The 14,241-nt window shown below is 42.2% G+C and overlaps 1 protein-coding gene across 5 annotated transcripts in view; it reads right to left on the bottom strand.

Moving 5' to 3' along the window:
* HTT (huntingtin) overlaps positions 1 to 14,241 on the bottom strand; it is a 154,341-nt gene that overhangs the window by 121,184 nt on the left and 18,916 nt on the right. For all 5 annotated transcript variants that reach the window (XR_006729418.1, XM_045528219.1, XM_045528220.1 and 2 more), the window contains exons 3-6: positions 9,223 to 9,343; positions 3,295 to 3,354; positions 2,842 to 2,921; positions 656 to 794 (exon numbers count right to left, since the gene is read on the bottom strand). Coding sequence is in view for 4 of the 5 variants with exons in the window: in XM_045528219.1 (XP_045384175.1) it covers positions 656 to 794; positions 2,842 to 2,921; positions 3,295 to 3,354; positions 9,223 to 9,343 (400 nt within the window). In the remaining variant the exon portion in view is untranslated. The remainder of the gene's footprint in view (positions 1 to 655; positions 795 to 2,841; positions 2,922 to 3,294; positions 3,355 to 9,222; positions 9,344 to 14,241) is intronic.

Genomic DNA, 14,241 nt, shown 5'->3' with positions numbered 1-14,241 from the left:
TTTTTCAGAATAGGAAGGATATAAGCTTAGAGCTGTTGGGTAAAGAGGACAGAATTCTAATCCACATTCAACTGATTTCCAGAAAGAGTACTTTAACCACTGTACCACACTACCTCAGGCTACTCAAGCTCAAACACAGGCCTGACCCACAAGAAAGGAGAAGGCCAAGAATCCTGTAATCTGCAAATCATGAGGCAGAGTCACAATTTCTGGACACTGTAAATAAAACACTAAAGTGAATTTAAAGGTAGCAAAACAGGGAGCCATGTGGCCCTGGTGGCTGTGAGACGTTCATACCCACAGGGCTGCATCACTGAGCTTTCTCCAATCTGCAGTCCTGATACAGTCGAAACTTAACCCCTCAAGCTTAAGTGGTCAACCTAGTACACCAAAACCAGTCTGCTCTGGAAAGGTGCCTTTGGAATTCGCATAGATAAACCACCTCCCTATTCAACTCTTCACCCCACAGTAAGAAAGCAAAAGTGAAAAGAAGCTCTTAGGGTGCCTCAAAATAACACAAATGATGGTAGTCTAAATTATGACACACAACACAACCCAAGAAGTACTCTCAAATGACTGACCAAAAGTCATAACTCTGAACAAGACTCATTTCTGGCATCATTCGAATGTTTGTGATTTGAGGCAACAATCATACCTTAATTTCATTGTCATTTGCAAAATTGCCAAAAGAAGCCATAATTTTGGGAACAGCTGCAGCCAAGGTCTCCTGGACTGATTCCTCAGGTCTCTTGCTTGTTCGAGTCAGGCACGGCAGGAGGTTCACCAGGTAAGGCCTATGTATGCAAAAGGAACATTAGTCATTCTTCCAAGTCTCCTTAAGGAGAAATATAAGCAATTCGTTCCATGTTAGGGAAAAACAGTTTTATATGCAAAATAGTCCTTAATGGACACTGGACAAAGCTCAGCTATTAATAAAAGGAGGACAAAATGCGAATGAAGTTCAAGTGTTGGAAGGCATGTCCTGCATTTCTCTTATGATCACAGAGGACTCTAAAAAGCTGGGTTTCAAAAGCTGTTTGCAGTAAATTATAATAGTTATTTAAATGCTCATTTTTTAATTGGAAAATAATATTTAATATAAGAAAACACCATTTGAAAGACAAAAGTTAAGAAATGAGAATAAAGCTTTCTTTTAAAAGGAGCATGATATAACAAATGGAAAAAAGCATGCAAACTAAATGAGGCCTAAGAGATAAGACTTGGTCCCCTCAAGAGAAAAACCAGAATGTGTAGGACATGAGAGAACTTAGTCACAGGACAGATAAGCTGAGACCACATGAATCCACTGAACAAATCCTTAGTGACTGGCAGGCCACTGCCCAGGTACCTGGAGCAGCAAGGCCTCCACCCTCCAGTGGCAGAGACAGGTGATAAGTAGAGCCACAGATGGCACACTGACACTTTCTTTTTCTTTTCTTTTTTTTCTTTTTGGAGACAGAGTCTCACTCTGTTGCCCGGGCTAGAGTGAGTGCCGTGGCGTCAGCCTAGCTCACAGCAACCTCAGACTCCTGGGCTCGAGCAATCCTTCTGCCTCAGCCCTCCGAGTAGCTGGGACTACAGGCATGCGCCACCATGCCCAGCTAATTTTTTTCCATATATATTTTTAGCTGTCCAGATCATTTCTTTCTATTTTTAGTAGAGACGGAGTCTCGCTCTTGCTCAGGCTGGTCTCAAACTCCTGACCTCGAGCGATCCTCCCGCCTCGGCCTCCCAGAGTGCTAGGATTACAGGCACGAGCCACTGCACCTAGCCCACACTGACACTTTCACAGAGGCACCTAGGGCAGATTAGGTAGGGAGCCAAGGGGGGGCCTCTCTAAGGAGGTAACTTTTTTGCTGAGACTTGAGGGGAAAAAAACAAACCAGCCATTAGGAGGAAGAAAAACTTGGCTTGCTTAAAGAACTAAAAGCAGGCCAATGAGTCAACACAGCATATCTGAGGTGACAGGGCCAGTGGGGTGATGACCTGAGCCTCAGTGAACAGTCTGGATTCTATCTGGACAGCACTGGAGAGTAAGAGTTTAAGTCAGGGAATGACAGGACCCAGTTATATTCTTCAAGGTCACTTTGGCTGCTATGTGGAAAATGTGGGATGTGTTGCTTCAGAAATGTAACAAATTTTTCCAAATAAAAAAGTTATATAAAAAAGAAATTTGCCTAGTAATTGTAGCTGTGCAGCCACATAAGATTCTTATTGAAACTCAACCTCAATGGAATAAATCATTGTTTCATACTAACAGTGAAGGTTTAGGCCATTCTACCAGTTCCTCAGGGATGGAGCCAAGGGTCCACGGGGCATCAGCACGTTTTGCTGGTTAAGGAAAGAAGGAAGGAACTGATGAAAAGTGGTCCTGCTTTTGTTTCTCAATCCATTAAGATAGAACTGTTTCAACTAGTCAAAACTTTATTCACAGTTCAACATTCATATTTTTAACCCATTTTTTTTCTGTAACTCCTATAGTCAGCAATAATGAGGTTGGTACCTCAATATTCAACAATTTGACAAGTATCTCTTTAGCAAGTACTATGTGCAGACACTGCTACTGGTGTTGGCCAGCAAAGAACAAGACAAGACCCCCGCTGTCCTGGGGCAGGTGGGATAGAGAATGAACAAGCACACTGAGAAAGTGTACAAGACAGTTTCTGACAAGGATTAGTGCTACAACACAAATACAAACACGGCAAGGTCCATGCAATTTAGATTGGACAGAGCAGATCTCTGAAGTGACTTTTATTTTTTGAAGTGACATTTGAGCTGAGACGTAAAGGACTGGTAGTAGCTGGCCTCCCATACAATCATCACCCAGAGTGTACCCCTTACCTGCATTTCTGAGGCCGAACCAGGTGAGACAGCTCAGCAAATCTCCACAGGGCGGCACGGAGACTTCGAGGGGCGCCATTCTGAGTGGTGAAGTGAGCGATGTGTTACATTTAAGTGTCACATGCACTAGTCATGAAGACGGTTGCATATAAACAAAAGCATTTTCTTTCATGGTTAATTTCTATTTTTAGAGAAAAGGCCAACAAAAAGTGTAAAACGTGGTAACTACTTTAGAAATTTTAAGGTCTAGTGGGCTTCAATTTTAAATTTAAGTGACCACATCAAATTCCCATCTTAGCTAATAAAAATGAAGAATAACCTTTTGAAGAAAGGTAACGCAATAGTCTACCAAATAGCATTTCCTTCTAACATTTTTACTTAATGAATAAAAGATAATTCCACACATGCTATTTAACAGTGAAACTTTTTCAATAATGGAAAACGAAGGCCCACCTTTTTAATTTCCTTATAGAGCTCAAGCTGCAACCTTGGAAGATTGGAATCCATCAAAGCCTACAACAAAATATAACAAATTTGTTTATGGAAGACACATTCCGTCAACAGTTCTAAAGAAAGCTAAAAGGTAACTAACATTTCCATTTGGGGGCAAAGTAAAATATAATAGCAATTAAATTCAGAACCTATTCATTAAGAAAGAAAGAAGCAAATATATGAAGGAAGTTACTGAATAAATTAGATACAGGTCATTCACCTGAACAAAAAAATGGAAAAGTAAAAGAATTTAACTTTCATTATAACAAATACTACATAACATCAAAACTAAAATAGCAGATAGTTCAAGTAAATTCCAAAGCCCCAGCATAAACTTTTTTTTTTTTTGAGACAGAGTCTCGCTCTGTTGACCAGGCTAGAGTGAGTGGCGTGGCATCAGCCTAGCTCACAGCAACCTCAAACTCCTGGGCTTAAACGATCCTACTGCCTCAGCCTCCCGAGTAGCTGGGACTATAGGCATGCGCCACCATGCCCAGCTAATTTTTTCTATATATATTTTTAGTTGTCCAGATAATTTCTTTCTATTTTTAGTAGAGACAGAGTCTCGCTCTTGCTCAGGCTGGTCTCGAACTTCTGAGCTAAAACGATCCAGCCGCCTCGGCCTCCCAGAGTGCTAGGATTACAGGCGTGAGCCACTGCGCCCGGCCAGCATAAACTTAATTTCAAGAGGGACATTCTGTTGGACACACTGGCTTACACGATGCCCTGGAAGCCTGAGGATGCAGGGGCTGTGACAGCACTACAAGGTCAGAGCCCCTCGCTCTGGCTAGGAACACTTCTTAGGGCAGAGTCCCACATCCTTTCTACAGGTCTGGTCCCTCCTCACTGGCAGGGGTGACCACAGTCCCACACCCCAGTGACCTAGAGCTCATGGCCGGCTAGGAGCCCCATGTTCCTCACAGCACATGTCTTGCCCCTCCCTGCCCACCTGGCAGAGCTAAACCAGAAATAACAGCCATGTGACCAACTTCAACCTGGTAACAAGGGCTAATGGCACAAAGTCCACAACAGAGAGTGGCTTCTCAAGTTGGAAGAAAGGGAAAGGGAAGACTCTGGTGCCACTCTTGCCCATGGGAACCTTCTCTTCCAAAATGGTATTGCAAATGCTTGTGTACCCAGAAGAGAGGACGCTGTGACCATGCCTCAGTCAAAAAGCCAATTTCACTGTGACATGTGGCAGTTCACGTCCATGGACCGAGCTGGTCTTAGTAAAACTCACGTGGATTCACCAACCTGGTCAGTGAGCTTGAAAATCAAAAGAGGAATCACATTTTGTGAGATTCTGAAGTATAGCGTCTCAGAAATTTTTAAATCCTGATTCTGCTGTTATAGTCTGTACTTTATAAGTCCTTAAATGAGCAAACCAAACTGGACAAACATATATTAAAACACTACTTTTTGAATAAGACCAGAAGCCTTATCGAAGTTTGATTCAGCTTTATAAATGTTTTATAAACGAACATCTAACTTATTTTATAAAAAGAGAAAACTAAAACTCAACCCCTCACAAGAGCGGGCAATCCACTCTCACAATAAGCCAGTCACTGGGTGACAGCCACACATCAACTGCCTGCTCCAGAGACATGACACGCCACCAAATCCACCACACGGCCTACCACTGTGCTCGCTCACAGCCCAGTGCCACTTGTCCTGGCTCAAGACTCCACTGTATCCCCTGGGCCACTCAGGGTCCCAGCAGGATTCCCCACCGTGGGTCCTTCTCCACTCTAAGTCATCTGCTGTCCCCACCAGGTCATTCTTCCTCATAAAGCACTCCTCTGACCATGTCAACAATCTCCAAGAGCTCCTCATTCTCTACCAAATAGAGCACAATCCCCCTGAGCTGACCCTCAAGGTGCCCCATTCTCCGGCTGCCTAAGATGGTCCTACCTCCTCTCTGAGCCTCTACCAACTTCATGGTGCCCCTCAAAACAGGAGGCTGTGGTAGTTACCAAGGTCTCTAATCTGTATTTTCACCTACAGCTACCACCTCCAGGAAGTTTCTCTGCCTTTCCACCTCAGCCTCCTGACTGCCAAGGTGATCTGCCAATACCTTGCAGAACTTAAGACTTTATATCACATACTGAATTATTTCTGTACATACATGCCACCTAAGACTAATTAGTTGAGGGCAGGTGCATGTTGCCAGGCTATGTTGGGTCCCCAGTGCATTTTTCTACATAAGTGACAAGCAAAATGTGCCCTGCTGTCCTGGATTATACAGAGTCTGGGCCTCATGATACACATATTGCTATGCTCACGAGAAGACAAAGTCCAGGTCTGACTGCTAGGTGACCATTCCTGCATTCCTGCCTATCACTTACACCTGACCTGGGGCCACCCCCATCCTCCCAAGCCTGCCCTTCTCTGCCACAGTGAGAGCAAATCTAGCCCGATCCTGGGCCCACTCCCAGCCTGCTGAACCTAATGACAACAGCATCTGAGAACGCAGGAATCTGAGAACAGCCAAATCCCATCATGCCCAACTGTAACCAGAAGGAAGAGATTGTGAGACACTGACTTCATCTTATGTTCAGGGACATAACATGAAAATTTAGAATCGCCACGTTTGGAGACTAAAAACAAAGAGGAAACAGGAAAGAAGTAAGGAGACAGCCAGGAAGAGAACCTGGAACTTAAAGCTACAAACTAGGGCCCATGGCCTACAGCTCTCAAACACACACCAAGTCACTATGTCCAGCAATGCTTGGAAAGAAGACTCTGAAAAGGACAGGCTTGGCCAGGCATGGTGACTCATGCCTGTAATCCTAGCACTCTGGGAGGCCAACGTGGGAGGATTGCCTCAGGGCAGGTGTTCTGGGAGGATTGCCTCAGGGCAGGTGTTCGACACCAGCCTGAGCAAGAGTGAGATCCATTCTCTACTAAAAATAGAAAAAATTAGCCGGTCAACTAAAAGCAGAAAACAAAAAATTAGCCGGGTATGGTAGCAAGTGCTTGTAGTCCCAGCTAATTGGGAGGCTAAGGCAGAAGGATCGCTTGAGCCCAGGAGTTTGCTGTTGCTATGAGCTAGGCTGGCACCACAGCACTCTAGCATGGGCAACAGAGTGAGACTCTGTCTCAAAAAAAAAAGAAGAAGACAGGCTTAAAAATGGAATGATACTCTCATGTAAAAAGACCAAAAGCAGAACTGTTTTGGTCATATTATTCTCTCTGCCCTTCTTAATCCTCCACTTGCCTTGAACCAAGGCAGCTGCGGCAGCCCTCTTTATAGGTTCTCTGACTCTGAAGATCAAAGATCAAGAATTAAAATATCAGAAAAAGCCCAGCCTGGGCCTGCCAGTGGGAATAACAGAAGGAAGCAAAGATATTTAAGAAGCAAGCTTAACTAAAGCAGGCCTCTGCAAATACACTGGGGACGCCATCCACATGCAAGTGTCACCAATGACCACCAGGCACCAAGAACAAGGGGAAACTGACACTGGCCATTACATCATCATGGGAGGCGACATGCAAACACAACCATGAGGTGCAAGCACAGGGAGAAGATGTGGTGACTACTATAGAGATGACAGAGGGAGTCCCAAAGGCTGCTCCCAACGGAGAGCGCTAGAATCCTGTGGCGCCAGAAAAGCCAGCATCCTGACCATAGAAAGCATGGCTAGCCAAGAAACAATGTGCTAGCTAGATGGGAAAGATTACCTGGGCAACAGGATACCACAGAATCTATATGACAGAAAATGGGAAGCAGCTGGCGCTCCCCTGTGCCATGTCATCAATCTTGCCGGGTAAGAGTATAAGAATTTCATTATTAATAAGAATACTGGCCAGACACGGTGGCTCATGCCTGTAATCCCAGCACTTGGGGAGGCCGAAGCAGGAGTTCCAGACCAGCCTGGGCAACATAGTGAGACTCCGCCTCTACAAAAAAATTAAAAAATTTTAAAAAGCCAGGTATGGTGGCACATGCCTTGTAGTCCTCCTAGCTATCTGGGAGGCTAAGGCAAGAGGATCACTAGAGCCCAAGAGTTTCTCACCACTGTACTCCAGCATTATAACAGAGCCAGACCCTGTCTCTTTAAAAAAAAAAAAAAAAAAAAGAATACCTCTTACCACTTTGAGGATCCAGTATATGGTGATCAGCACATTTAATCCTCACGCAGACACACACTCACATAAACACCACAAAAATTCTGATCTCATTTTATAGTTAAGGAAACCAAGGCTCATAGAAATTAAATACATTTCCCAAAGTTAATCAGTAAGTGGCAGAGGCAAGATACCAATACAGATCTCTCACTCTAAAACCTGTGCCTGCTCTATGTGCCTGGCAATGATGCCTTGATCTCCTGAAACACAGGAATGAAAGGAGTGACCACCTTCCTGAGGGAGGTTGGACCCATGGAGGAAAAGAAAGGATAATTTCTTGGCCAATGTAAAATTTGACCACTCTGCAAAAGAAAGATCTTGGGAAGAGACCAAAGGACAGTTTTGATCTTCAAGATCCTAATGACGGGCTGGGCGCGGTAGCTCACACCTGCAGTCCCTGCACTTTGGGAGGCTGATGGGGGAAAACTGCCTGATGCCAGGAGTTGGAGGCTGCAGTGAGCTATGATCATGTCACTGTACTCCAGCCTCAATGACAGATCAAGACCCTGTCTCTAAAAAAAAAAAAAAAAAAGACATTGTTTTTGGAGAAAGTGTAAAGAACTATATCAGAAAAATTTCTTCAGTCTGGTCAGCCTACAGTAGGAACAATATTTAACTTTGAATACCCAATTCAAAAGGCCCACTCACAAACTCAAAGGTGGTCTAAAAGAAGGTGATCAAGATGGATTGGGGACTCACATTAGGAAAAGGGCAAAATGATTAAAATAAGGACAGTTCTATAATATATTAAGAATTAGTGAATAGAAGAAGGACTTTCCTCTTCTACAGCAGCAGAACAGTAAAGTGCTATGGTGATCTTGGCACAAACTGCATGAAGAAGCAAGAACAAGGCCAGGCACGGTGGCTCACGCCTGTAATCCTAGCACTCTGGGAGGCTGAGGCGGGAGGATCACTTGAGCTCAGGAGTTCAAGACCAGCCTGAGCAAGAGTGAGACCCCATCTCTAATACAAATAGGTAAAAATAGAAAAATTAGCCAGGCATGGTGGCACACACCTGTAGTCCCAGCTACTTGGGAGGTGGAAGTAGGAGGATTGTTTAAGCCCAGGAGTTTGATGTTGCTGTAAGCTATGATGATGCCTCAGCACTCTAGCTGGGGCAATGGAGCTAGACTCCGTCTCAAAAAAAAAGAAGAAAGAACAAAACAGAACAGTTGTCCCTATCTCTCTCCTCACCTCACCTATCACTGATACCCAAGTGCCTGTGGTTTTCTGACTTCATTATCCTTTCCTGGGATCTCTTTTTTCCACATTCATGGGACATGAGCTCAGGCTAACCAACTAACTCTAGGAGTCACATCTTTACCTGCAAGTAGCACTGCCTGACCCAGATCTTGGGAGGGGCAGGGAAAGGAGCCAAAGAAAGCCCAAGACACCGCAGCCAGACCTGTCTACCCATCCCCCTTTCCCAGGGCTTCCAGGTTTCTTTGTGCTATGCTCAAACAAAAGTTAGTGCCTGTGACATTTTTCCCAGGAGCACCCAGTGGCCACCATCATGCCTTTCACTGACCTATCTATGTATGCACCGTGTAAGCGCAAAGGTAAGCACAGTTCCTCCTGCAGCAGGTGTGGCAAGCATGGGGCAGATACCAGAGTACCTCCAAACACCACACACCAGAAATGAAAGAAGTGTAGACATCCTAAAAAACTCTGCTGCTCAAAATAGAAGGCTGCTAAATGATGGCTTCTTCTCTTAGCCTACAACGATTACAGCTCCGAGGAGAACATCCACAGGGTTCTTACTTTTATAACTTTGTTGAGGCACTCATCAGCCACCATCCTGACATCTGACTCCGCATCATCACTGCACAGCAGAAACAGTTCCATAGCGATGCCCAGAAGTTTCTGAAATTCTGGAGAATTTCTAAGTGAAAAAAGAAGAGAAACTGTCAAAAGGAGCCTAAGGTGACATGACGACAAAATGTAACGAGGCATCTGATATTCTGGATGGGGTTCTAGAACAGAAAAAGGACTTATATAAAATTAAGAAAACCTGAGTGAAGCATAGACTTTAGGTAATAGTGTATTAACATGGATTTGTTACTTGTAAGAATTTACTGCACTAATGTAAGATGCTCACGACTGTGGTAACTGGATGAGGGGTATATGAGAACTCTCTATACTGCCTTTGCACGTATTCTATAAAGCTAAAACTATTCCAACACAAAGTTTATTAACAAAAAAAAGATTGTACTGGCAAGACAAATCTCATTTTTTCAAGTTTTAGTTTAGAAACTTTTAAAACGATGCTGTTTCAGATACTTCAATCCCAAACAGGCAACTACTTTCTGCCAAAAAGTTACTTTTACTTAACAATATTCTTAGAACCTTGAAAACTACTATAATAACATATCTCTTATTCCTTTTTAATCTTGCTTTCAATATGTCCTAAATATGAAATAACCATATTTCACCCTAAGATGCTACATGATCATGGTCAGATTGCTTTTGTTGCCCTAATAGACTACCACAGTACCATAAAAACTGGAGTCTGTGTACTGTTTGTAAATTATTTAAAAATGTTTAATGAGAGAGCCTGTTTAGGCTATCGTGATCCCACTGGCTAAGCACAGCCAAGGAAGAGATAAGCTGATGGGCCAGGGATGTGAAACTGATTCCACAGTATTCTTAGGGTCACAAACCAGTAATACAAGGGATGTTCTCCAGGTAATCCCAAGAATAGCAAATCCCAGTACTACAGGGGATGTGCTATTTTTGAAACATCAAAATCAGATTGCTGTTTCATGATCTCAATCTAAAGCACTCTGAAACGGAGTCCCCATTCCTCTTTGTCTCTAGGCTGAGCCTAAGAGACGGCAAAAGACAAACTGATAAAAGCAAGAAACAAAACTTGCCACTTAGCAACATTTCAGACCTTCTCTACGTAGAATACAGCCAGGAATAAAGAACTAAGGAGGAAAAGCCTCTGAAATGCTAGAACAGCACACAAACGCTGCTTCAAAGCAGTACCATTCAACAGAAAGATAACGTGAGCTAATGTGTAATTTTATATTTCCTAGTCAACACATCAAAATTAAAAAGAAACATGTAAGATTTTAATAATTTATCATTTAACCCAGTGTTTCAAAAATATTTCAACATACAATGAACATGAAGAAATCACTGATATACAAAAATATTTTTTATAGCACATCTCAATTCACACACAAAACTTTCATCAGAAATACTTTACCTGTTAGACCTCATAAAATTCAGTTGAAAAAGTAAGTTTATATACCATTTCCAACCATACTTAAAAATTCTCCAGTAACTAAATCAAATAGACTTTTAAATTTAAATTTAATTAAATAGACATAGAGCTAATCAGGTCATCCATTTCTTCTTGAGAGAGCTCTGGTAGTTTGTATCTTTCAAGGAACTTATCCATTTCATCTGTCAAATTTACTGGCATAAAGCTGTTCATAATATTCCCATATAATCCTTTTAATATCTATAAAAATCTATACCAATGTCATCACGCTCATTCCTGATATTGATAATCTGTGACTTCATTTGTTTTTTCCTATCAGTCTTACCAATTTATTAATGTTCTGCAAGAACTATCTTTTGGTTTTATTGATTTTCTCTATATTTTTCTATTTTACTGACTTCTGCTCTTTATTATATCCATTCTTCTGATAACTTGGGATTCCACTTGCTTGTCAAGTTTCCTAAGGTTGAAGCTGAGGTCACGGATTTGAGATCTTTCTTTTCTAAAATAAGCATTTAATGCTATAAATTTCCATTTAATATGCTATAGCAGCACCCTGCTCATTTAGAAATGTATTGTTTTTATCCTTGATCAATTCAAAATATTTTCAAATTTCTCTTTTGAATTCTTTGACCTAGTGGCCATGCAGAAATATGTTTTTCCATGTATTCAGAGATTTTCCAAGTAATCTTCCTGTAACAGATTCCAATTTATTGATATTGAGTCAGGGCCAGACACCATGCCTCATGCCTGTAATCCTAGCATTCTGGGAGGCCGAGGTGGGAGGATCACTTGAGCTCAGCAGTTCGAGACCAGCCTGAGCAAGAGTAAGACCCTGTCTCTACTAAAAATAGAAAAATTAGCCCGGCAGCATCGTGGTACACGCCTGTAGTCCTAGCTACTTGGGCGGCTGAGGCAGGAGGATCTCTTGAGCGCAGGAGTTTGAGGTTGCAGTGAATTATGATGACACCACTGCACTCTAGACGGGCAACAAAATGAGAGACTCTATCTCCAAAAAAAAAAAAAAAAAAGATACTGAGATCAGAAAACATACTCCATATGATTTAAATCCTTTTAGAGACTTGTTTTATGGCCCAGCATCTGATCTACCTTAGCAGACATTCTCTGAGCACTTGAGAAGAGTGTGTCTTCTGACGGTGCTGGGTGGAGTGTTCCATAAATGTGAATCAGATCACACTGGTGGATAGCATTGTTTGACTTCTATGTCTAGATATTACACGTATGTGTTCTACAAATGATTGAGAGGGTCTTTTGAAATCTTGGACTATAACTGTCTCTTTCTATTTGCAGTCCTGTCAGGTTTTACTTCAGGTATTTTAGAAGCTCTGCAGTCAGGTGCATAAATATTTAAGGATGCTATGCCCACCTGAGGAGCTGATCTCCTTCACTGTTATGAAATGACCTTCTTATCCCTGGTGATAGCCTTTGCATCGAAATCCACCTTCTCTGATATTTATACAGCCAGTCTAGCTTACATCTGACTCTTGTTGGCATGGTGAACCTTCTTCCATTCTTCCTCTTTTAACCTATTTTTGCCTCTTTATATTTAAAATGAATTTCTTGTGGGCAGCATATACCAGGTCTTACTTTTCCATTCAACATGAAAACTCCCTGCCTTTTACATTGAATGTTGCTCTTGACATACCTAAGTTTAAATCTGCCATTAGGCTCTTCCTTTCTCTTTTGTCCCATATCCTCCTCATTTGCCTTTCCCCCTATTTCTGGCTTCTTTTAGATTGGGTATTTTTATGATTCCATTTTATCTCCTTTTTTGGTGATTAGCTATAACTCCTTGTTGTGCTTTTAATTGTTGCTTTATCGTTTATAGTCTATATCTTTATTCCAATCTACCTTAGTGATATTATACCACTTCACACAGAGCATGAGAAACTAAGGGCAGTATTGTATTACTTCCTCGTGGCTCCTGTAACAAATTGCTACAAACTGGGTTGTTTAAAACAGAAATTGGCGGGTGCGGTAGCTCACGCCTGTAATCCTAGCACTGGGAGGCCAAGGTGGGAGGATTGCTTGAGCTCAGGAGTTCGAGATGAGCCTGAGCAAGAGCAAGACCCTGTCTCTATTAAAATAGAAAAATGAGCCAGGCGTCATGGCGCTCACCTGTAGTCCCAGCTACTCGTGAGGCTGAGGGCAGAAGGATAGCTTGAGCCCAGAAGTTTGAGGCTGCAGTGAGCTATGATGACGCCATGGCACTCTAGCCAGGGCAACAGAGACTCTGTCTCAAAAAACAATTTTTTTTAAATAATAACAACAGATGTTTATTTTTCCATCATTTTGGAGGCCAGAGTCCAAAATTAGTACCACTGAGCCAAAACCAAGGTACAGGCAGCATCATATTCCCTCCCCCGGAGGCTCTAGAATCGTTCCTTGCCTCTTCCACCTTTGGTGGCTGCCTCGTTCAGTGGTTTGTGGCCATCACTCCAGTCTTCAAAGCCAGCATCTTCAAATCTCTGTTCCATCTTCAGATGGCCTTCTCTGGTGTGTAAATCTCCTCTGCCTCCATTTCTTAAGGATCCATATGATTGCACTTAGGGCCCACCCTGATAATCCAGGATAACCTCCCCATCTCAAGACCCTTTTCCTCATAAGGTAACATTTACAGGTTCCAGGGATTAGGACCTGGTATCTTTTTGGTAGGGATGAATTATTCTGCCTAACACAAGTATATTTTAATTTCTGCTCTTCTAGACTTTATGCTATTATTGTCATATATTTTACTTCTACAGGTTATATACCCCAAAATATATTATTTTTGCTGTAATCAATTAATCTTTTAAAATTTAAATAACTAAATTATTTAAAATTTAGTAAGATTTCTAAAATTAACCTCCTAAAATTTAATTAGATTAAAATAATCTTTTTTAGCTTTAAAAAAAAAATTTTTTTTTTTTTTGAGACAGGGTCTCACTCTGTTGTCTGGGCTGGAGTGCAGTGGTGTCATCATAGCTCTCCGCAACCTCAAACTCCTAAGCTCAAGCAATCCTTTCACCTCAGCCTCCTGAGTAGCTGGGACTACAGGCTTGTGCCACCATACCTGGCTAATTTTTTAAAAATTGTTTGTAGAGATGGGGTCTCGCTATGTTGCTCATGCTCAGGCTGGTCTTGAACTCCTGGCCTCAAGCCATCCTCCACCTTGGCCTCCCAAAGTGCTGGGATTACAGGCATGAGCCACTGCACCTGGCTTAAATTAGCCTCTTTTAAAGAGATTAAGAAGGAGATTCCTTTATATTTACCACTATAGTCACCATTTCTGTTGCTCTTCAACCTTTTGTGTAGATCCAGATTTCCACTTGCTATCATTTTCCTTCTGCCTGAAATACTTTCTCTAAAATTCCTTATAGTAGTCACATGCTGGACATAAATTATTTCTGCTTTTGTATGTCAGAAAAAGTCTGTATTTCACCTTTGTATTTGAGAGAGATTTTACCAGGTATAGAATTCTAGGGGTTTTTTTCCTCTCAGTATCTTACAGATGATGCTCCACTGACTTCTGGCAGACACTGTCTCCGATG

This window comes from Lemur catta, chromosome 17 (genome assembly GCF_020740605.2).
Source record: "Lemur catta isolate mLemCat1 chromosome 17, mLemCat1.pri, whole genome shotgun sequence".
In the NCBI taxonomy this organism is placed as follows: domain Eukaryota; kingdom Metazoa; phylum Chordata; class Mammalia; order Primates; family Lemuridae; genus Lemur; species Lemur catta.
Note: the sequence above shows the minus strand (reverse complement) of the source record. Positions and strands in the feature narration are given on the sequence as shown.